The sequence below is a fragment of the Pyrus communis genome, chromosome 4 (assembly GCF_041283825.1).
Source record: "Pyrus communis isolate YQ-2024b chromosome 4, ASM4128382v1, whole genome shotgun sequence".
NCBI lineage: Eukaryota > Viridiplantae > Streptophyta > Magnoliopsida > Rosales > Rosaceae > Pyrus > Pyrus communis.
In genome coordinates, this window is record NC_142568.1 from 18934357 (window position 1) to 18958283 (window position 23927).

Below are 23927 nucleotides of genomic sequence, written 5' to 3' on the forward strand. Positions count from 1 at the left end.
GAAAGGTCAATAGTTTGCAGTAACCCTGAAAAGCTTGTCCCACTTAGAACCAATGATCAAAGAGATCTATTGTTGCGAAATTCTGGCAAGGAACCATAAGGTTCCGGATTAGAGGAAAGGTCAATAGTTTGTAGATCAGGTATCTGACAGATTTCGGTCGGAAATGTTCCTTGCAAACCACAATTACTAAGATTCAAGGAAGTCAGGTTTGAAAAGTTGGCAAAGAATCCTGGAATTGGGCCGGAGATATTGTTGCTATCTAATTTGTAAAACCTTTTATTCTGTGTGAATGGTTTTCATTAAGAAAAGAGTAATTGGTACAAAGAGAGACTTATACAGATACATGGATCAATCAAGATCCTGGAATTAAGTCATATACAAGCTATTACATAAGTTAGAATCCTATGTGGATGAAAAGCAATCTGAGATGAATGTACAATAATCAAGGAGATGGACTCCTTAAATCAAGGGACTGATGACAGACTTTGCTTTACTCGACACTCCCCCTCAAGTTGGAATGGATGTTGATTATTCCTAACTTGCAAAGCAAAGTCGTGAACTGGTAGAAGCTCAATGACTTTGTGAAGATGTCGGCTAGTTGTTTCATGGTTGAAATGTGAGATGTCCTGATCATTCCACTTTTAACATTTTCTCGTACAAGGTGGCGGTCAATTTCTATGTGTTTGGTTCTTTCGTGAAAGACCGGATTCAAAGCTATGTGAAGTGCCGCTTGATTATCGTAATATAGCTTGACTAGATGTTTATGTTTGATACCCAAGTCTTGTAAAACATATTTCAGCCAAGTGACTTCACAACAAGTTGCAGCCATTGAACGATACTCTGTCTCTGCACTAGAATGTGACACAGTGTTTTGTTTCTTGTTATTCCAGGAGATCAAGGAATCTCCAAGAAATGCACAATATCCGATGGTAGAATGACGTGTGTCACGACATCTGGCCCAATCCGCATCACAAAAAACATTCGGTTGAATTGGACTTCTTGCAGAAAGAAAAATACCTTGCCCTAGTGTATGCTTAACATATTGTAAAACTCTGGGTTGCCTCCAAGTGTGGAGTTTAAGGCTTCTCCATAAATTGACTAAGAATGTGGACATCATAGACCAAATCAAGGTGCATGATCGTCAGGTAGATTAGTCTCCCAACAAGTCGTCGATAAGAAGAAGGACCAGTCATGCAATTTTTTCGTCATTCTTGAGTGATAAACTTTGCTCCATGGGAAAGCTGCCTGGTTTCACGCCAAGGTAACATGCATCCTCAAGTATTTCAAGGGCATATTTTTGCATTGAGAGGCTGTTCACCTTAATAAAGCGAGCAATTTCGATGCCCAAAATCTATTTTAATTGCCCAAGGTCTTTCAACTTGAATTGCTTCATATGAAAAGACTTGGTATCCTTAATTGCTTGTATGTCATTCCCTGCCAAGATAATATCATCAACATAAAAAAGGACGACAGTGAATTTACCATCATGGTTTTAGACGAACAATGAATAGTCTACCTTGGAGTGTTGATAACCGACCTTTCTAAGAGCACAAGAGAGTTTGATAAACCATTGACGGGAGGCTTGCTTAAGCCCATACAAAGATTTATGAAGTTTACAAACTTATGTCTTCTCATTTCGTCCGAAACCAGGAGGCAAAAACATGTAGACATCTTCTTCAAGATCACCATGGAAAAAGGCATTGTTGAAGTCAAGTTGGTGGAGGCATTGTTGGACCGAGGCATGGCAAGGAGAAGGCGGACTGTAGTTAGTTTTGCAACCGGAGCAAAAGTCTTGCGATAACCTAAGCCTTCAATTTTGGCTATAACCTTTGGCGACCAAGCGTGCTTTATATCGTTCAATGGATCTATCGAATCGAAATTTGATTTTGTAGACCCACTTACATCCAACCGGTTTCTTTCTAGGGGGCAACAGTTGAAGAGACCACGTTCTATTCGCAGCAAGGGCTGCCAGTTCTTGTTCCATGGCTAAACATCATTGGGGGTCGCGTATAGCCTGTGAGAATGAATTGGGTTCTATGGCAGCTGAAATGGAAGTGGTGAAAACATAGTGTTAAGCAGATAAACGATCATATGTGAGCACATCAGACAAAGGGTAAGAAGTACCTATCACTTTGGCCAACCCGAGTGAGATAAAGGGATGGACCGAGAAAGAAGGTTGACGTCAATGTGATATTGTTGAAGATAACCAGGTGCATGAGTGGGTCGTTTAAGACGTGACGATGATGTTGAAATAATAGGAGAAAGAACTGAAGCAGGACTCATCGGCAAAGAAGGCGACGAGTCGATTAAATCATGCTCTGGTGGAATGGACTGATGAATGATGGTGTCATGAAAGTCAGTATCTTGAGCATGTGGATGCACAAAAGGTGAAACTACAGCGGAATATGAAAAAGGAAACACATTTTCATGGAAAATAACATCACGAGAAATAATATTTTACCTGTTTAAAGGTCGTAAACCCGATAACCCTTAGTGCCATATGAATAGCCAAGAAAGAGACAACGAGTGGCTCTTGCATAAAAAATGACAGAACGATGATGGTGTGTGGAAGCAAAACATAAACAACCAAACACTCATAAATGTGCATAAGCTGGCTGCTTGTGATAGAGTACTTCATAGGGTGATTTGCTATGAAGAAGAGAAGTGGGAGTCCTATTTATGAGATAGGTGGCAGTGAGGGTTGCATCACCCTAAAATTTCTTGGGAAGACGAGATTGAAAAAGTAAGGCTTTAGCAACATTGAGCAAGTGACGGTGTTTGCCCTCTATTACTTTGTTTTGTTGTGGAGTAGAGACACAACTTGTTTGATGTATAATTCCCTTATCCGAGAAAAATTGTGTCATAAAAAATTCTAGACCGTTATCACTGCGAAGAACTTTAACTCGTGTGAGAAATTGTGTTTCAACAAGGTTGATGAATGTGATGAGATATGATCGTGCATCCAATTTGTGATTCATTTAATAAACCCATGTGCAACGTGAGAAATCATCCACATAGTTAGGAAATATTGTGCCCCAGTGATAGTGGGAACATGGTAACCTCCCCAAATGTCAACATGAATTAAATCAAAAGGTGCATTTGTATTAATAGAACTCAAAAGGAAAAGGAGCATGTGTTTGTTTGGCTAATGGACAAATCAAACAATCATCAATACTGCAAAAATTCAAGTTCTTAATGTAAGGAGAGATAGCCTATTGGAAAGGTGGCCAAGACGTTGATGCCAAAGTTGATGAGACGAAGGAACAACTGATACTGAATTGCACCCAATTTTTGTCACATTATCAAGGTAGTAGAGTCCTTCTCGTTCAGTTCCCATCCCAATCATCTTCCCGGATTGTTGGTCCTGAAGTAGACACATTTTATCAGTGAAGATGACAAAGCAAAATGAGGTATTAGAAGCCTTGCTGACAGAAATTAAATTTCGTTTAAATGATGGAACACAAAGCACATTGTGAAGGATGAGATCATTCGAGAGACGAATTGTGCCAATAAATGTGACTGCTGCAAGTGCATGATTGGGTAGGTGCACTTGTCGATTGGAAACTAGAATGCTTGTAGTCATTAAACTCGGTGAGCGGTATCAAAGATCCAGTTCTTTCCCTCATTGAAAGCAGAAGCACACAAAACTCTACCTGAGAAATCATTCATAGTAGAGGTGGTACCGACATGATTGGCTGTGGAGTTGGATTGGCTCTTATCAAGGAGTGCAAGCAGGTTGTGATATTGCTCGAAAGTGAGACTATATGACGAATGAGATGTTGCTGAAGGTATTGGCTTGATGTCAACATGATTAACCTTGGAGTTGGAAGCCCTGCGATCTTGATAATCTCCCCTATCGCTGTTGTCCTTTGCCTTTTTCAGTTTGCGGCATTAATCAATGGTGTGACCCCTCCAATTACAGTAGTCACACTTGAGGTGTGCTCGACAGATATCTGAAGTGTGTCTGGTTGCATCACAACGATCACATTTGAGAAGAGGATTTTTAGGAGAAAAATTCCTACCAGAGTTTCACATGTTGTCCCACACAGCGAAAGCTGCTGCATTTGTGATTGAGGACCTTCCAGGAGCATGTGTTGAGACTGTTTTTTGCTTCTCATCTTGAATAATGAGTAAGAAAGCCTTGTTGATAGCAGAAAGGGGATCCATAAGTAAAATTTGCTCACGAACTGCAACATAGTGTTCATTGAGACTCATGAGAAAATTCATGGTTTTCTGACTTCGCTGAAACTGCATCAATTCCTTCGCAGCACCACATGCACAAGTTGGGAAAGAGCACAAGGCATCATGATCATCCCAAAAGCTTTTTAGTATGGTAAAATACGCACCAATGTTCATATTTCCTTGAACACTTCCATGTATCTCTTGTTCGATATGGAAGAGATGTACGCTGTTTGTGTGAGAGAAACGTTCATTTAATTCATTCCAAATATCATATGCAACATTGTTGTAGATGACACTTGCTCCGATATCTTTCGAGACAAAGTTGAGCGGCCAGGATTTCACGAGGTTGTTGCAACGAGTCCACTGTTAGAATTCAATTGTGGATGCCAACGCAAGCTCTTTAATGGTTCCATTAATGAACCCTTCCTTGTTCTTGGCATTAAGGGCCATGGTCATGGCACGGCTCCAAGTGGAGTAATTTTCGTCATTTAGTGGATGTGTGACGAGAATCGCTCCAGGCTGATCGGAGTGATGAAGATAAGGAGGATCATTGGGATCTTCGTATTTGGTGGTCTCAAACTTGGTTGAGCCTTTTTGTTTGTTGGAATCTTCGGTCGCCATGTTGGCGAGAAGAGTAGTGCTATGATTTCTTGGTATGTTTGAACGCTAAGGATTTTAGGTTATCAGGTTCCCAAAAAGACTCAACTCTGGTACCATGTAAAACCTTCTATTATGTGTGAATGGTTTCCATTAAGAAAAGAGTAATTGGTACAAAGAGAGACTTATGCAGATACATGGATCAATAAAGATCCTGGAATTAAGGCCTATACAAGCTATTACGTGAGTTAAGACTCGTGTGTGGACTCCTTAAATCAAGGGACTGATGACAGACTTTGCTTTACTCAACACAATTGAATCACGATGAGACTCTGAAGCTTGGAGAGGGACTCATCACGTTTGGTAAATTCGTTACTAAGGCCAAGGTTGACAACACGCCCCCTTAGTACTACTGCAAGTAACACCATCCCAAGAATAATAGTCGCTACTTGAATTCCAGGATACGAGCTTGGTGGACGTACAAGAATTGAACAGAAGTCTCTTCTTGAAATGGAGGAGTGCTGATAGCTCATCTTCAAGACACCGGCTGTGAAGCGGGACAACGATCAAGAAAAAGAGGCACAAGTAGTGGAACAAAGTTTTCGTTTTTGGTAGTGATAAATGATAACGTACTAAATTTGGAAAACCTCATTTCATTTTCATCTTAGGACTAAGTTTGCATTGAGACGGCTCTGCCGTTTAGGTTGGGGCAAGTTGAAAACTTGTCTCACGATATGACGAAGTCACTTTGAAGAATCGAAAACTGGTCACACGAGATGATGAAGACACTTTGACGAAAAAAATCAAAACAGGGTGATCACACAATTTAATTAGATCCCAAATGCTTTCTGAGAAATTGTTGACTTTTGTTGTTTTAACAAGTTCAAAAACACTGTAATTTTGACAACTAAAAACGAAATGGTAATCAAATGAGTACTTGAAAATGCATTTTGTTACTACTAACCCCTACGAGAACACAAACTTGTGAGAATCATGGAAAGCCATACCAAAGATCTCGATGCAATAACGTTTAAGCCACCAAAAAGCATTTATATACAGCAAAATTTCGATGAGATGCGATGGATTGTCACCTACGGACCAATGCTGACATTGCTTGGTGCGTGAACAAGACGACCATTTTGGAGCAAGGTGCTTGGAAAGGTGGCTCGACAGTTAGTTATGTGAGATTTTAATCGGGGTATGTTGGGGTGAGCGCTTCTACATCGGTGGCATCGCAACTCCATAGACAACATGCTATCGTCTTCTTTTAGCTTTGCTTTTCCATCACTACTGACTTCCTCCACCACATCCACTGAGTCTCGAAAGAAAGCAGTATTGAAGGAGTTCCAATGTTTCTTATTCTTCAAGTATGTTGAATCAAAATCCTGGCTGATAACATGCAGATGCAGCTGTCGCATTGAGGGATCCTGCAAGAGATGATGTCCCGAAACACTTAATTTATTATTTACATCTAGTCTGTTGTATTAATACTAACCTCACGAGTCCTTTAGCAAAAAGGATTCCAAAAGGCAATGTTGGAGCAAACGAATATAACAGCAAGCTCTCAGAAAATTAGCATGCGTACCAAGTGATATCCAAGACGGAAGACCAAAGATGAATCATCATGGAAGAATTTCTCAACCCACTTCAGACCAACTTCATGCATTGTCCTTAACAATGGAAGGTGTTCTTTATGAACATCTGACAGTCGATCAAGACCTGCACATCGTGCCACCACCAAAACATGCCTTTTTGCCTGCGAAATTCCGAAGGTTTTTTTTTTTTTCATCAGACAGAAAGTTGAAGAGGATGATAAACAATATATGGAAACTAGGTATCATTTACCTTTGGATAAAGATCATTCAGCACAACGACATCATCTGATATCTCTAGCACTGCATCCTTGTGCTTCTCTGGGTGCATAGCAGTGTTGTAGAGAGCCTGAGCCCATGACCCCCAGGATTTAGTCCTGCTTCCACCAGACTTGTTGCTCAGGTTTGGTTTACCAGTGTTAGAATCTTCAGTATCATCCTGATATGCTTTACTTCTTTTGCTCCTCTCATATTTGTGAGGATCCTCTCTCTTAGTCTTTTGATCGCTGTTTGTAAAATGATTTCTAGAGGCATCAGAATGTTCTTGTGACTTTGGCAGCTTTGCCTGCAGGTTCTCAATGCTTCCCTTGGGTGACTTTGCTTGGGTCCTCACAATTGTTGCGAAACCTTCGAAAAGTGAAGTGTAAGCCTCCCGGAGAACTTTGCAGCCTTTACTATAGTCATTGTTCAGACAATTTGGTCTGTGTGGGTTCATGTTGGGTCCAACAACATGTATGACATGGGTTACCCCCTCCCTACTAAACAAGGGTGAAATTGAAGGGAGAGGCACAACCACAGCACTCCCAGGATACAGAGATTGGGCTTGTTCTTTGGTTGCAACCTCCAAAGATGGACCTCCAGCACTGAAGATTGCAGCATTGACACCTCCACCTCCAGGTTTAAGACGCCTGCACCAGAATAAATATTTATTTTCAATATACTTTATATGTAAAACATATAATCACATTTTTTTCGTACTAACTTAAAGTAAATATTATAAAGGTGAAGAAAACATATCAAACTTTACATTTCAACTGCAGGGGTTACATATGCAAAACTCGAATTCAGCATAATTCTACTACACCATGTTTTGGTTTAACAGAGGGGAAAAATGCAAAATCCTACAGATCTGTTATTTCATATTGTGAACTAGCACCGCAACAAAATATTTACATTTATATTGCATAGTATTTCTAAATGCTTACCAATTAGCAGCATTAGCTATTACATTGCAGTGTAAACCTCCTCCTGAATGAAGCCGAGTGATATCTCCCACAAATGTGAAGAACTTGTTGGAGTTAATGTTTTTCTCTGAAGCTTTAGCCCTTACCAAAGACAAAATCTTTGATTTATGACTCAAGTCCACTAAAACAAGCCTAGCATTTCCAAGCTTATTAAAAAATTCTATAACTTTCTCGACAATAATATCAGACGCCTTCTCAATGTCAAATTGAAAATCTGCTGTCGATATGGAGGGAAATGCCAGAGTGGGGGAATCGTTTAGAGAAACATCACCGCCAACTGAGCCTACAAATAGCTCTCCACCTTCCTTTGACTCCTTACGAGAATTCTCGGACAATGAACCTGTTCCCTTCGAAGAGGTTTCCTTTTCTTCAATAATTCGAGAAGCATTAGAATCTGGTACACTCTTCGAAGTGGATTCACTATTAGCAGGACCATCTGTTTTCTTTAAGAACCTCATTATACCTAGTTGTACTTTCGCACCGGCGTTCTTCTGGCCAAAATAACCACTGGGAAGTGTATCCAACGGACCAAGTCCACTATATGCATCAACAGCAGATTGAACATCACTCTCACTCTGGCAACAAGTGATTCTAGCAAACCCTTCACTCAGTTTGGGCAGTTCTTTCTTCTGCAGCATTCTATTCACAACCACAGCAGCTCTCCCACCTTGCAAGTTTCCCTCGTGGCCCGTTCTCTTCACAGACCGCGATATACAAAGCTTGGCAGGAAGATCAAGCACCACAGCATGAACATCAACCTGGGCACTACCACCAAGCTTCACAAACTCATCCCTTTGTTCTTTCTCCATATTACACCTATCTATAAAAACACTCTTCCCATCCTTCAATGCATTCATTGCACTCTCAATACACTGCGCTTTCGTCCCGGCTTTACCATTTTTTATAGTATCCTACAAAAACATAAAAAATGAGAACCCAACAGCATAAAAACAATAACCCATATGAACAGCAATCCGGAGTATCCAGAGTATCATATGAATTACTGAAAATACTAATCTTGAGCTCTCTGAGCCATTTCATCGAACATATGGTGTGCACATAGATATACCTGGCAAACTCGAACCCAGGGGCGAGCGGAGGAGGAGCGCATGACATGCTCACAGAAGGTGGACTTTCCGCTTCCGGGCGCACCCACCAATATTACTGCGACGGACTTTCCTTGCTTTTCTTCCCCTGTCAAAAGTGCATATAGGTTTTGTAATCGAAGGTGACGACGACCCAGAATTATTAAACGCGGAGAAAGGGCGTACCTTTGGCTTTTTCGTCGATATCCATGTCCATGTTTTGGGAGACTCTGTGTGGCACGTTTGAATTAAGGGCTGAAAACCAACGGTTTCTTCTTCCACTGGGCTGGAAGCTTCTATCGCCGGTGCCTCGTGCTTGGCGGCGTAAAGGGACAAATTGCGTCGACCTGAAAATTGACCCGCCCGATTCGATTTGGATTTATTTCTTTAGACTAGCAAAACCCCAGTTACGACTCACACGAGCACTATCCATATTTGGATTGAGGGCCTTTCCAAGGATATTAGGCCATCTCCACCGGAAAGACTGGTTCATTTTAGACCTCTCACCTCCTAAATATTAATATTTTAATAAATAATGCAGATGGTATTTCTTACCATCTTCAACCAAAAGTCATAAGATTTGTTTTAGTTCTGTCATAAAAAATCATCTCAAACTGAAAGTCATATGGCAAAACATAATTTATTAGAGTAAATTATAGCAATGATCTCTTAACTTTAACTCAATTGGAGCATTGATCGCTCAACTAAAAATTCATTATCATTAGTCCCTGACTAAGTTGACGAAAATAATCATAGCTACACGTTTTGATGAGTTGAGAGATCCTAATTGTAGCAATAGTCATTCCAACATAACTTATTTTGACAAAATTCTAACGAAGTTGACAAAAAAGACCATAGCTCCACATTTAGATGAGTTGAGAGACTAATGGTAATAAATTTTTACTTGAAGGACCATTGCTCCAATTTGATTAAAGTTGAAACCATTACTACAATTTATTCAATTTATTATTCCAATTTGATTATATAATACATATTCTAATCTGGTTACTATTATATGGCAGCATGCGGACCAAAATGCCCCTCAATTCGTTTGTTAAGCCATTTTTTTGCCTTTTTTTTACAGTAAAATGACTTCTTTGCCCTCTGAGGCCAAGCTTTTATCCTCACCGGTTTCGACCTTTTGGTTCTACGTGTCTTTCATCCTCCTTTGCTTTGGCTTTGATTGTTGTAGATGTCTTTTTGCAGTGATTCCTTTTCACTGCTTTTGGTCCATTTTTTTTCCCATTTCTTTTGCTGCTTTTCTTTCGTAGCCGTCTACTCTCTCCTCTTTTCGTCTCTGTTGGTCTCGAAGTGGATAGTTTTGTGGTGAGTTCTTCTAATCTTGCATCTACAACTTTTTTATGCAACTGTATGGATTGTGTTTTGTTCAATTTTAGATGTTAGAAGCTTTTAATTTCTTTGGGTTCAATTTTAAATGGGTTGTTGCTTTCGGAGTTTTCGTTTGATGACAGAGATGGGGTTTTTGGGGAGAAACTTTTAATCCGTGTGTTTTTTGGTTAGGTTGTATTGTGGGTCTTAACAAATGGATTTTCTGTTGAAATTGTTTCTCTTCTCATTTTTAGATTTTTTTTTTTTTTTTTTTTTTTTGGGGTGCCATCGGGTTTTGCAGGTGGGTGTATAAGTGTATAATCAGGTTTTTATTTTTCTGGAACTTTTGTCTGCAGCTTTAGAAGACATTTGTGCTTAAGGTAAGAAACTTTGGTTGCTCGCTTTTGGGTTTTGTTGTAGAATTAAATATATATATATATATATATATTTTTTTTGTAAGAGTTACATTCGTGGGAATTCATTTGTTCTTTTTTCCTGCATCTGAAAAATGCCACATGATGTGAGTTTATAATTAAATATGAATATCAAAATGGGTTTTCTGTGCAATTTCTTTTGTTTGATTTTATAGAACCGAAGAGGATGTTAACAATAACATTATTGTGTGATATGTGATCTAAAGTTCTTTGGTGAGTTATTTGGTTTTCTTGCCACATGGGATTTTAATATTTTTCTGGTGAATTTTCTATTTTTCTGATTGTGTGTGATTTAATTTTTTTCAAGCTTTGGGTGTACTTTTCTGATCTGCTTTGATTTTTAGTTGCAGCAAAAGTTGTTGCTCGAATTTTCCAGTTTTTATCTGCGGCTTTGCAAGCTCTTTATCAACAAGGTATATCATTTTTATTCTTTTTCCTGAATCTCTTGTTGGATGGAATCGTTTTTTTGTTTTTGGTGTTCTTCTAATCTCGCATCTGGTACTGTTTTTTTTTTTCCGACTGTATAGATTGTGTTTTGTTGAATTTTAAATGGTAGAAGATTATTGGGTTCAATTTAAATGGGTTGTTATCAACTATTGAATTGCTTTCGATGCTGTTTGGCTACTCTTTTAACGCCCTTTTTCCTTTTCTTTTCAGCTTCTTCGATTTGCAGCCCCTTCTTTTTTTTCCTTTTCCAGATTTAGCTTTTTTCCTCTATTTTGTATCTTTTGGCTGATTTTGTGGGTCTTGGTCAGTGCTGTGGATATTGGTGAATTTCTAGCATGTTGATGCATGCAGTTTTTGTTATAATGTATGGATTGTGTTTTGTTCAATTTTAAATGTGAGAAGCTCTTAATTTTTTTGGGTTCAATTTTAAATGGGTTGTTATCAACCATTGAATTGCTTTTGGAGTATTCATTTGATAAGAGAGATGTGTTTGGGGGGGGGGGGGGGGGGGGGGGGAGTTGGGGAGTTCTTTTGGGTGAAACTTTTGATCCGTGAGATTTTTAGTTAGGTTGTGTTGTGGGTTTTCGCAAATTTTTATCGTGTTTATGCATGCAGTTTTTTGTTATAGATTTGGAAGAACATAGCATTACAGGGTGTTTAGGGTTTGCTGGCGGGGGAAAGTAGCAGCGTTAAGATTTTGCAGGTGAGATATTAGGGTGAGAAAAATGGGACAAAGAGCATCGAAGACACATTTGGGATTAGGGGTAGCGAAACAGGGGAAAAGAATATGACAGAGGAATGGACTCTTAATTTTTCTTAACTGGTTTGGGATTTTGCTTGCCTTTGGGGTCGTCATTGGCGTCAAGTGGCGTCTGTTTTTTCATAACTTTTATTACTAATTTTTATGTCGTTTGCGATTTTGTGTCTTGGGATTTCTGAATTTTATTGTTCATTGTCGGTTTTTAAAAACAAATTTGTCTTCATTTGTTTGTTTAATATGTTGTGTTTGTGTTGGGACGCTGTTTTGCAAGTTCTCTTTCCATTGGGACCTCTACATTTTATAAGTGATGAGGGTGAGGTTTAGATACTCAAAACACTCCATTTTTTTTTTTTTCCAAATATGCATGTTTGGTTCTCTTTGGTTTTAAATGTTTAAAATTTAATGGTTATTTTGATAAACTGGTTTATTAGTTTATCTTATGTGTTGTGATCAGGAATTCAATTGGATTGGGTAAAATGATTTATCAATGTACGTTATAGGGAATTTTGTGTATTATGGTCTGTGAATTTTATTGCTCATCTTTTGTTCTTTTTTCTTTGTTTGCCGGTTTCTTTTGCAGGGGATCACTATAGTTTGGGCATCTTTTCGAGTTTTAAATTGCTTAAGGGTAAGATTTAGATAATAAAATTCAAAATGAGGCGTTACTTTTCTTTTTGGAAACTAATTTAAAAGCACTGCATAGATAGTTAACTGTGTTAAAATGTCTTGATAAAACCTGAACCTTTTGTTATATGTGAATGTTCATTCCCTGCTACAAATATAATAGGCATAGTGGTCTAAAAAAGTAAAACCCACTGACACATGACATCAGAAATTCAAACCAATTTCTACTGTTACTATTACGTTCTTTCATTCAGATCATCAGCATGTAGTTCAAATCTAGATCAAACCTAGATGAAATCTAGGTGACAAGATTTATTGTCGTTGTTTCAATAATTGACTTTGTTTTAGTACCCAGGTTTACAACATGAGCTGAAGATCCAAGATCATTTTGGCAGAGACTTAGATATTGAAGACACTAATTTTGCTCCTTATTTTGTACTTTAATGTCCAACTTTTTACATGTTTTATACACTTATAACATCGGTAGCAACACGCGGTCACTATGACTAATAAATCTCCTAAATGTTGATGGTCATTGTAACTCATAGTATGTGTATTGTAAGATCTCTTAATAATCTATAATAAGTTGACATGTGTAATCAATAATTACAAAAATACATGATCGGTTTAGTTTGATTTTAGTCGATTTCAATAATATCAAAACTAAACCAAAAGTAAATAAGTTTGATTCGGCTTTAAATCGTTTGACTTATTCCTTGTTCAAAACCAAACCAAACTAAACCAACCAATATGCTTTGGGTTGGTCAATTTGTTCGTTCGGTTAGTTGATGCCCACCCCTATCCAAAATAAATAGAAAAAGAAGAAAATAATTTACACGAAAATATACAACGTTATGAATACATATTAAATACAAATAATCTAGAAAGCCATGTCGATGGTGTCTTAGAAAAATCGGATAATGTAGTGAGTTGGCCAACTGTGTGAGGTCGTGTGGGGCGTATTAGACAACTTAGATAAAGCAGTAGAATTCTTTAATTGCTTAATGAATTCCTTCAAAATCGCAAGGACATATGTAAGATTTGTGAAGCTTAAAACACAATGCGAATTGTGTCAATTCTCTTGGATTGGAAAATTTTCGCAGTGCATTTTATTATTCACAAATCTTACATTTCTTTTTGAGATTTTGAAGCATTTCACTAAAAAATTTACATGAAAATACTTAAGAATCAAACTCAACCGAATTATTAAAAGCAATCTCACAATTCCACAATGTCATGAATTTAGACAATCCAATCAAGACTTCCAAAATCAACATTAACCGATAAAAGCAATCTCACAATTCCACAATGTCATGAATTTAGACAATCCAATCAAGACTTCCAAAATCAACATTAACCGATAAAAGCAATCTCACAATTCCACAATGTCATGAATAAATCCAATTATATCAATTAGCACATCTCATGTGACAAATTTCCACTTGCATTGTATTAACTTGAGGTTATTGTAAATTTGTAATTAGGGTTTGGTCAAGGGCCTTACCAACACTCACGGTCACACAAAAATTACTTTAGTCGAAAGGAAGGATTCCAATTTCACGGTTTAAATAAACAGTGTTTTGGAGTACATTTCATTTTATTTACGAAGCTGCCACTGTCTCTCTCTGTCGCTGATCTTCATGCCATCGTGGAAAAGCAGGGGAGCGATGGTCATTTTAGAGAGACTTTCATGCCCTTTTCTTTCTGAGCTGCGGTGGGATTCGATGAGACCATGCCGTAAGCAGAGAGAGAGAAGGGAGAGAGAGGGAGGGAGGCAGAGAGAGGCCGCTGGTACTGACGACATGTAAATCGAAGCCGTTGAGAACGGCGGCGGAGAAGCTTAACTCGACCCAGAGTTGGGTATCTGAAAAACGAGAAGGGTTTCTGTAACAGGCTCTTCTTCTTCCTCTTCATCTTCTGGTGCTTCTTTCCCTCCAAGTTTGCAATTTTTTTTTAAATGTTAATTGTTTGGTTGGTTTGTTGGGATCTTTTCATATTATTTTGATATGGGTTGTTGATTTTTCTTTTCTTGCATTTTAGTTTGATTAATATTGTGAATCAATGAGTAATTTCCATCGGGACTATAAGAACAAAGAGTAATTTAATTCTCAGTACCCAGATTCTGATAATTTGCTTCAAATTTGTCATCGGAAATGTTAAGTGTTTTATGTTGGACACATGAAGTGATAAATGTGTGTTGATACCGAAAAAGAAGATGAATTTAAAAGAATAGAATCTTTAGGACCAACTGATGAAAAGGAGCAGAGAAAAGGTTGTGGAATGCACTCTTGGTCATGCATCTGTGATGTTGTAAGAGCTCTAATACTGTCGATGTAACATGGAGAAAGGAACAGTCCATAGATATCGAAGTTGTACTAGAAGTGCTGTTATAGCACTGGAGGGCTTTGGTGCATTTTTGTTTTGTCTGATTGTACATTGTTATTATTGTTATTGTTGTTTTTTGGTGTTGTGGGTGGAACCGTGGAAGCGAGGGAGTGGTGGCTTACATTGTGATTCTGTCAGTCGTATTTCTTTATGTTTGTTTGATTTTGGTTTCTGGTTTAAAATCTCGATGTCTAAGGTGCAAAATGAGGAGGGAATCATCACCGAGCTCTACATCCTGGGAAAATGGTACGTAATCGAATCTAATCCGCAATTTTTTTGTATGATTGTTTTTGGGATTAATTTGTGGTTTTTTGTGGATACAGTTCAGAGACGAATAAGTGATCACCAAGAAGACGTGATAAAGGATGGAGGGAATCAAGTATTGTTTAATGACCAAATCACGAAGCCGAGAACAACATGGAGTGGTTCTGATTCTCATGCCCTGCCACATGCTCAAACACATCAAAGTAATTGAGAGCTAATTGTACAATATTTATGATTTAGGGCTTGCATTCATTAGAATGGAAACACATTCTAAATTAGGAATATCATAACATTGTCTTACGCAAATTCCAAATGGAAAGCAGTCCATAACTTCATTAGAAGGGAAACAGAAAGTATATGAATTATGAAGTGCAGAACTTCAAAAATGAGGGACAAAAATTTTGTGTAAGCTAAAGATAGCATACTGCATAAACCTCAGTTTTAAATATGACAACATGATAATGCATTTTAGTGCATATAAATGTAGTTCCACAAATTAGGCTCCATCTGAATTCAATTGGTTTCTCTGCTAGATTGCCATGGATGAAGTATGATGTTTTATTTACCGCATCTAATGATCTTACTTATGGATTGCAGGAAGAAGTTGTCAACTTAAATGAACAATTTAGCCATTTGAAAAGTTTGGTAAGCATCTTATGCCTTGGTTTATGTTCAAGCTTGAGCTTCTTAGTTGGCCGTCAATCACTATATTTTCATTCATTTATTTGGGATGTGGTGGCACTGTTGATGCCATAGCTATCAATCCCAGGATTTTTCATTTATAACACTTAGATTTATTTTAATCTATTAGTTTATAAAGTTTCTATGTAAAAAAGTGTTTGTGGTTTCAGACAGCCAGTGGGGGAACCGTCTTTACCAAATAAAAGAATCCAGTTTTGTATTTTCAACATCTTAATCCTTTTCGTTTTGATTTTTTACCGAACTATGTATTGCATCTTTAAATACAATATTGGTGACACAATACCATCTACAAATGAATGGTTTCTTATAGCATGCATAACCATATATTGCCAATGTCACTTCATTGGTTCTTAGGTACCAAACCAGGAAGGATTAATAAGGATTCAATTCGTCCTAGAATTGGATTTTGTTTTCCACTTCATTGCATTTGAATGTTAAACTTTGTCCATAATTCGCTAAAAAACATTGTCTATTATGTTTGTGTATGGATGGTTGAGTTGAAGGCTTTATTCGAAGATTTTTGACAATCTCAGCAATTGCCGTTTGTGGAAACTACTGAATAAAATGGCAGTCAGTGGTGTTCTTTGTTATTCTATTTTCATATAAACAATAAAAATTCTTTATTTCTCATATTCTGTAAATTTTTTAGTTTAATGAAATGGAACTAATTTGTTCAACATACTAATGTATATAACCTTATGAATTTTAGGTAATTAATGTGACATGGTGATCATATTCGATTTGTGTTTGTTACAAGACAGTGGAGCTTTCTATATGTTTATATCCGCAACACCAGCTCACGAACAATCCCAACCCTTCTTCCTTGCTACTCGACTTAACTTTGAACAAAAAAGCTCCTCCAGGAATCAATTTTCTCCCCCTCTTCCTTGCTGCTCGACAAAGGAAGGTTAGTTTGTGCTCCTAAATTCTTTTAGGGTTATTTTTCTGCTATGACAATGGTTGGTGACTGAGAAACCTGAATTAAACTGTAATTTTGTATTACTAAAGCATCTACATTGTTTTTTCGGTCAAGCATGTTGGTTATTTGTTCTCAGAAATGCAACTTTTGCTAAGTATTCTATGTTGCTGCACGGGGATCATATATGTTACCAAACTAAACTAAACTAATATAAACTGAGATAATGCATTTTCTGACTTTGATAAGTTGTCGCATCATCCTAGGAAATAGTGTTTGGTGCCATTTTCATGGATTTGAGCTGTATTTCTATATCAACTATTCCCTCAAAATCGCCCTTGACGATGTATCTAGGTTTCATCGAATTCTTGAGGTAATGTTTTGACTTTATTTCTTGAACAGCTAGATGTCTTTGTTTTTGTTAAGTTGCATTACTTTAATTCGTTATGTCTTTTCAGTTTCATTAACATTCGGCAGCATGCAGGAGCATGAATTACTTTCTCGAATGAAATGCATAGGTTTATTATCACATAATTTCTTTGACAATAAATGTTCTCCCACTTCTTTCATGTCTTGCTTTGTGTATCATTGTACTGGTCTAATTTACTCTTTGTAAGGACTATATTTGGGAAGCAGTTCTCATGTGTCTTGCACCTTGCATATCAATGTGTACTGCAATGTTTCCATCATGTGGCTTATGCCTAATAATGTTTTACTCCTCTTCTATGCTTCCCCAATCTGTCAGGCATTCTTGAAAAAGGCATACAAATTGATGGCCTTTCAAATTTATATTTTTGGTGTCCTGAAATTGAATTCACCTAATGAAAGCCAATATCTTTTGTAAATGTGAATTGCTGGCACTATTTATATGTCTCCTCTTACCGTTTTTGTCAAAATTATGGGGAATTCCATTTCGTTAACTGCCAAACTATCTTAAAGATGGTGTAGCTTGCTTTCTAAACATGGGGATCTTATCAACTGGTAAGATATTAGCTGCTGCCTTCTCTTCTCTTTGAAACTAAATATCTTTTAATTTCTCATGCTAAATATCATATCAGCTCAGCCTACTGGAAAAAAAAAAAAAAAAAAAAAAAAAAAAAAAAAAAAAGAAGATAAGTTATATGTGGCATAGCATGTGCATATGTCGTATTTTGCATAGGTTGATGTTGTTGTAGGAATGACTCTTTAGCTGAGTTGGTTGTAACATCTCCCTCAACAAGAAAGAACCAAACATAATTGATTCTTATCGAACAATGCAATTTTATAAGATTTCATGAGTGTTGAAGTTTGTCCTCAATGTCCTCATATTGTCAAAACTATTATGCATGTTATGTATGGTCTGATAGTATTCATTTAGGGTTTAGGGCTCAGTGTTCATATTCTTGCTTCGTGTGTTTTTAATCTTATCTAACCAACTACTATGTTCTGATTCATTATCCTGTTACTTAACTCTCTATGTACTTTTGTGTAGCCATGGGTAATGAAAAGGGAAACAGTTATTGGGAAAAAGAATTGCCACCAAATTTTGACAGAAGTGGGACTGAGAAATTTATTCGTGCCAAGTATGTTGTTTTCTAAAATTATGAGCTTTATGTGCAACGTGGAGAACGTGTGGGTTATTATTTCTTTCTGCTCTTAACTTTCTTGGGAACTTTCAGGTATGAGGGAAGGTTGGGTTGCGAAAAATGCAAAACAACCAGCTCCTAAACCAGTAGATATGAGCGTCAATTCCAACAATTTGGTAAAGGATGGAGCCAGAGGAAGCGATGCTTTTTACGGTGGCGGAAGCCGCTCCTCCTGTGGTAAGATCCCGTGGGGTAGATTTTAACTGTTGCAAAATAATGGTCAGTTGGTGGGACAATATTGACTTTGCCAAGGGACATGGAAAGGAGACATGGTATAGTAAATATGAAGTACAACTCTTTTGTTACGTATTAGACCGAATTGGTTTGAGCATGATAGACTTGATTGGTATGAGTACGAATGGTTTTAAATTTTTTGATGAAAAGGTGTTGTTTGAGACGTATGATGGCTATAAGATAAACAATGGGTTTCAATAGAAAACATAGACAATTCAAATTTCAGATTTATGTTAGTGAATTTTGTTTGAAAATTGGATTTATATTTGCAATTAACATTTATATTATATTTTTCTTCGTAAGTGGTCTTCTCCAATTTTGAAACTACATTCTCCTACCCTCTATATCTACTAAATGAATGATGTGTACCCAGTATCTAACGATGTTCATTAGCCTCCGTATCCATGAGCATGCCTTAATATATTCTCCATCTTACAAATAAGTGGCCAACTTTTTTACATATTTGTTCTCAGCTGGACGATGTTTGTAATTTTATAGTGGCTTGCTTCTTCTTCCCTCCACTCTACCATGACTATTCAATCCTTTTTTAGGTTTTGAACAATACTATCAAATGGGTTTCAACATTGGATTTAATAAACCTCTAATACAGGTTTATAGTTTTGGTTTGGCCTTTATGTTTTTCACCATCACAGATTTTCCCTGATTCTTTTTATTTTTTTTATACTTATAAATGACATGGTTCCCTGGATTGCAGTTACTTTTCAGCATCCGACAACACTTATATAGCATTTGGTTTACACTCCACTTTTGAAACCCAATCAGAATTATGGCCTGGTCAGTATTGAGGATCCGGTAATTCCAGGTCTCTCTTTTCTCTCTTCTCTCTTTTGTCTCTTTCCCCCTCCCTATATGTAGTTTAATATAATTGAACAGCTCTATTTAATTTTAGATTTAGTTGGAAGTGTTTGAGATTTAATTAAGTGATAGTTTGGTTTCATAGATCAATAGTAGAAAAGAAATGTAAGATTCAAATAGTGGAGAAAGAAAGGCCTTTTACGATTTTAGAAGATGCGGTCCATGAAGATGATTCACTGGATATGAGCATTGTGATTTGTGGGTTTTCATATTTGAATTAGTTCTATTATGTTTGCAATGCGAGTTCCTGTAATGGTTTGGTTCTTCTTGGACCCTGCAATGAAAGAAGGTTATTGAAAATCTTTTAGTAAGTTTGGGGCGTTCGTAATTACTAAAATTTGTTGCAAGAAATTGGAGGATGAATTTGGTTTCAGGGGAATGTTGTCATTTTTTATTTTTATGCTGCACAGAAAAGAAAAAGAAAAACAATGCATTGGTGCAAGTATGTGTTTTTTTATCATTTATTTATGTAGTGTGAAAGTCAATTGTGTTTTTGTTGCTGCAATTGGGTTGCACTTACTCTTGGTCTACCGCCAGCATTGGTCTTCAATTCACCATTAAATGCGGAAGAGGAAGTCCACCCTGCTATATGGTTAGAGCGTTAGAGGTGAATGGTTTTTGTTTTCTTTGAACAAATTTTTTGGAAACAATATTATTTGAACTTTTTATATTCTGACAAAGCAAGTGAAGTCAAGACTTGGTGATTTTGATGCATATTGGGTTTATGCATATTTTATTAGTGATTTTGAGGCCTCCAACCTTATGTCAACGTATCAATTTTGACATTTTATTCAGTTTCCTCTGGTAATTGTACTTAATTAATAGAATTTAGATGTTTTCATTCTCGATTCATTTAGTTAGTGAAGGTATTAATCTTCTGCAGATTACGACTTACATTTTGTTGTTCATCGGTTTTAACACACCTTGATCAGTGGCTGCCAAGCTTACTTGAAAGGGTTTGGCATTTTAATTAGCTTGGATCTTTGGAAATCACGTTTTATACACTAGTATTCCGAATATATTGTAATTTATTTCATTTCTGTTATTTTTTTAGGCAAGTGAACACCTATGTACAGATATGATTACTCAATTTCCAGAATATACCAGGCCTTTTCTTAGGCTACTTGAAACTGAGCAGGTAAATGCATTTTTGCATCATATTCTCAGCTTTTTAATTTATTTTCAAGCTGGTCTTTAATTTTTCAATTAGGCTCATGAAGTTTGATTACACTCTTCATTTTCAATTGTACCAATTAGGCTCATAAAGTGGTTCAAAGAGCTCCAAGAGCTTGATTCACCCAATTTATACATTTCATGTAAAACTTATTTCAAAAAGCTAAAACATTTTTCGGTGTAAATAAATTTAACCATCTGTAACAATCTTTTATCCCTTCTTTTGATTTTTTTTATTGCATTGTTTAGGTGGTGAATTGCGCGGAAAATGGGGGAAGAGGGGTACAATTTATTTAATTTGAGCAAAATAGTTGCATTTAAGCTTGGTTGGTTAGTGAGGATTAGAGTCAATAAGGCGTCCTCTATCTTTATCTGAAATTTTAATACATTGAATGATGTTGTAGTGTGAGAGAAATTGAGAAAGTAAAGAAAAGACGAAAGATGAAGCTACAAATATACGACAAACAATAATGATAATTCATCTATGCTGGTTTATTAAACTTGGTCAAGCAGGCTTTTTGTTTTGATTGGGAGTTATAATAGTTACCAACTAAAAATGCTTTCTTTCGATTATTGTCCAATATATTTTGGCCATTTGACAATCCTAAAAGATTTACATAGGCGCACATCAAATTTGTGTATTATACATGTACCTAAGATATAATGCTAGATATCTCTTTATGGTTGTCTCATACTCTATAAAAAGATTTAATGTACTCTCTGCATGAAAACTATGTATCCATTTCTTCATGCATTTTTTAGTGAAGCTACTAAGTTTTTGTAATTTGGGAGGAACAGAGGCTAAACTACCTCCATTTTGTTCAAGAGGCTTCAGCTCATGCCGCAGTGTACTTCACAAAGCTCTACGGTTAGCTTCCATTCAAAGTTAACTTCCTTGAGTCTCTTTAATTGTTTGTTGCAAGGTACATTTCCCAAAGAGATCTTTCAGGTACCTACTCTGCGAATTATTGACCTTTCATTTAATGAAGAACTTCATGGTTCTTTGCCGGAATTACCAAACATTGGATCTCTTCGGTCCTTGGATCTAAAAGTCACAAAGTTTTCAGGATCATTGCTGAGCTCTATTGAAAACCTTAAGCTTTTGGAGACAATTGATCTTTCATACTGTAGTTTCACTAGATCAATTCCAAAATCAATGGAGAACCTAACATAATTGGTTTTTTTGGACATGTCCTCAAACTTGTTCAATGGTCCAATTAGTTCTATACACTGGGAAAACCTTATTAATCTAGTTGTGCTTGATTTGGCCGACAATTTACTCGAAGTGAGTATTCTGTCGTCTCTGTTTTCTCTTCCTTTGTTGCAAAGAATAGTACTTTCCAATAATCATTTCTCTGGTCAACTACCTGAATTTTCGAACATTTTTTTCCAACTTAGTAACTTACTTTGATTTGAGTTTCAACAATTTGGAAGGTCCAATACCTGTATCTATCTTCAAGTTTCAGGGGCTTAAAAGGCTTTATCTATCTTCCAACAAATTTAGTGCCTTTCCTTTCAATGGTCCACAAAGGTTGAAAAACCTTACCATACTTGATCTTTCCCACAATAGCTTATTGTTTTTCTATAGTGATACAAATTCCTCTTTTCCTCTAATCGTTGTATTAGAATTGGCTTCTAACAAGTTGAGAACATTCCCAGGTTTTTTGAGAAATCAATCATAATTAGATTACTTGGACCTTTCAGATAACCAGATTCAAGATGAGATACCAAATTGGATTTGGAAGCTTGGTTATCTTAGTTACTGAAATCTTTCTTGTAACTCCTTTGTAACTCTAGAAGCTCCTCTAGTTTGCTCATCTGATTTGACAGTCATTGACCTTCATTTAAACCAACTTCAGGGAAAATTCTCAATTTTCTTTCCAATTGCTACGTATCTGAATTACTCTAGAAATAATTTCAGCTCTAGTATACCAAATGAGATCGGGGATTCCTTAATAAGACTTTGTTCTTCTCTCTATCAAGCAATAACTTGCATGGGCCCATTCCAGTTTCAATATGCAATGCTACAGTTCTTCGGCTTTTTTATTTGTCTAATGATTCTTTGAGTGGCATGATTCCCAAATACTTGATCACAGGCAGCCTTGGAGTACTTAATTTGAGGAGAAACATTCTTATTGGAAATCTTTTCAATTTTATTTTTACTTAAGATTACTCATTAGAATCTCTTGACCTTAGTGGAAATCAGATCGAAGGTTAGCTTCCAAAATCTCTCATCCACTGCACAGGTTTACAGACGTTGAATCTTATAAACAATCATATAACCGATAGCTTCCCATGCTTCTTGAAGAACATATCCACTTTGCGTGTCCTTGTTCTGCAATCCAACAAATTTTACGAACGCATTGGACGTCCTGAAGCAAATTGAACTTGGCCAACGCTTCAAATCATAGAAGTTGCTGACAACAATTTTAATGGTAAAATATCGGCAATATCTTTGATAACATGGCAGACAATGATGGATAGAAAAGATGGTGTCAATGTCTTGGGATTTACACAGGTACATGGGGCATATTCAAGTGTTTCTATTCAAGATGATGTAACAGTTACTAGTAAAGGTTTAGAGATGAATCTGCTAAAGATTATCTTTATTTTTACCTTGATTGACTTCTCATGCAACAATTTCAGTGGACAAGTACCTAAGGAAATGGGAGATTTTGAATCACTATATGTTCTTAATTTGTCTAAAAATATTTTCACAAGTGAAATCTCATTGTCATTGGGCAACATACAGAATCTCGAATCCTTAGACCTATCACATAACAAGTTGAGTGAGAAAATTCCACCATAGTTGGCAAACTTTAGTTTCCTTTCATTCATGAATCTGTCAAACAACCAACTGGTCGACATGATCCTAATTGGCACTTAGTTCTCAACATTTCCAAGTATCTCCTTTATAGGTAACAAGGGATTATGGGGACCACCATTGACGGTAGACAACGAAGAGCACAGGGTTAGTGTGAATGTGATTGTCATCTACGCTTATCTTCCACTTGGCTGTGCTGGTGTTTGTAGGGGCGAAATTTCTCGCTCTCTTCCCCACTTCCCTTTTTCTCTTTGAGCACGTTAATTAGTCAGGCAGATGTGGTAAGACTTCAAGGTCAAGTAGCGCACAAGTCTTCTGGACCTGTAGTTTTGTGCAATTTTCAGTCTGAATCATAATTATACACAGATAAATGAAGAAACAAGAGAAATAAAGACAATGAAGATTGTAATCAACAGCTGCGGGGCACAATTGTGCCCTATTATGAAAATGTGAAGTTAAAAGAGTCTCATATCGGTGAAAAGGAGAACCCTTGCTCAATCGTGCCTTATATGTGCAATTTTCAGTCTCAATCAAAATTAGTAAGGTCTCTAAATAACCTATAATAAATTGACATGTGTAAAATAAATAAAGTAATAATTAAAAGATACATGGTCGTTTCGGTTTAGTTTTGGCC

At 36.8% G+C, this 23927-nt stretch overlaps 3 protein-coding genes, 1 long non-coding RNA gene and 1 pseudogene across 53 annotated transcripts; 3 read left to right on the top strand and 2 right to left on the bottom strand.

Moving 5' to 3' along the window:
• Positions 1 to 4029: 4029 nt before the first annotated feature.
• LOC137722095 (uncharacterized) lies at positions 4030 to 4803 on the bottom strand. The gene is made up of 2 exons (XM_068461077.1): positions 4574 to 4803; positions 4030 to 4408 (listed from the first exon to the last, which is right to left on the bottom strand). Exons 1-2 carry the CDS (start codon positions 4801 to 4803, stop codon positions 4030 to 4032), a joined length of 609 nt encoding a protein of 202 aa, XP_068317178.1.
• Positions 4804 to 5761: 958 nt separating this feature from the next.
• Positions 5762 to 9253, bottom strand: APTX (APRATAXIN-like protein). Its single transcript, XM_068462982.2, has 6 exons — positions 8887 to 9253; positions 8685 to 8809; positions 7577 to 8526; positions 6625 to 7279; positions 6365 to 6535; positions 5762 to 6206 (listed from the first exon to the last, which is right to left on the bottom strand). Exons 1-6 carry the CDS (start codon positions 8915 to 8917, stop codon positions 5871 to 5873), a joined length of 2268 nt encoding a protein of 755 aa, XP_068319083.1. The 5' UTR covers positions 8918 to 9253; the 3' UTR covers positions 5762 to 5870.
• A 602-nt stretch (positions 9254 to 9855) lies between these two features.
• LOC137723799 (uncharacterized) lies at positions 9856 to 12930 on the top strand. Its single transcript, XR_011066968.2, has 4 exons — positions 9856 to 10026; positions 10808 to 10876; positions 12251 to 12298; positions 12650 to 12930. It is a non-coding gene; the product is annotated as an uncharacterized LOC137723799 (long non-coding RNA).
• Positions 12931 to 13926: 996 nt separating this feature from the next.
• Positions 13927 to 21849, top strand: LOC137723797 (uncharacterized). 50 transcript variants are annotated; one of them, XM_088692795.1, is made up of 13 exons: positions 13927 to 14214; positions 14876 to 14925; positions 15003 to 15146; positions 15541 to 15588; positions 16355 to 16552; positions 16828 to 16934; positions 18033 to 18123; positions 18220 to 18363; positions 19136 to 19243; positions 19834 to 19903; positions 20180 to 20252; positions 20351 to 20434; positions 21268 to 21849. In XM_088692795.1, exons 5-9 carry the CDS (start codon positions 16369 to 16371, stop codon positions 19165 to 19167), a joined length of 558 nt encoding a protein of 185 aa, XP_088548921.1. In that variant the 5' UTR covers positions 13927 to 14214; positions 14876 to 14925; positions 15003 to 15146; positions 15541 to 15588; positions 16355 to 16368; the 3' UTR covers positions 19168 to 19243; positions 19834 to 19903; positions 20180 to 20252; positions 20351 to 20434; positions 21268 to 21849. The 50 variants fall into 50 exon arrangements, with proteins under 50 accessions (XP_088548921.1, XP_088548918.1, XP_088548902.1 ...); XM_088692769.1 differs by lacking the exons at positions 16828 to 16934; positions 21268 to 21849 and adding exons at positions 18972 to 19030; positions 20719 to 20969 and having other exon boundaries at positions 13941 to 14214; positions 16403 to 16552; XM_088692792.1 differs by having other exon boundaries at positions 19136 to 20252; positions 21268 to 21337; positions 21419 to 21849.
• Positions 21308 to 23358, top strand: LOC137723798 (receptor-like protein 48; annotated as a pseudogene).
• The last annotated feature ends 569 nt before the right edge of the window (positions 23359 to 23927 follow it).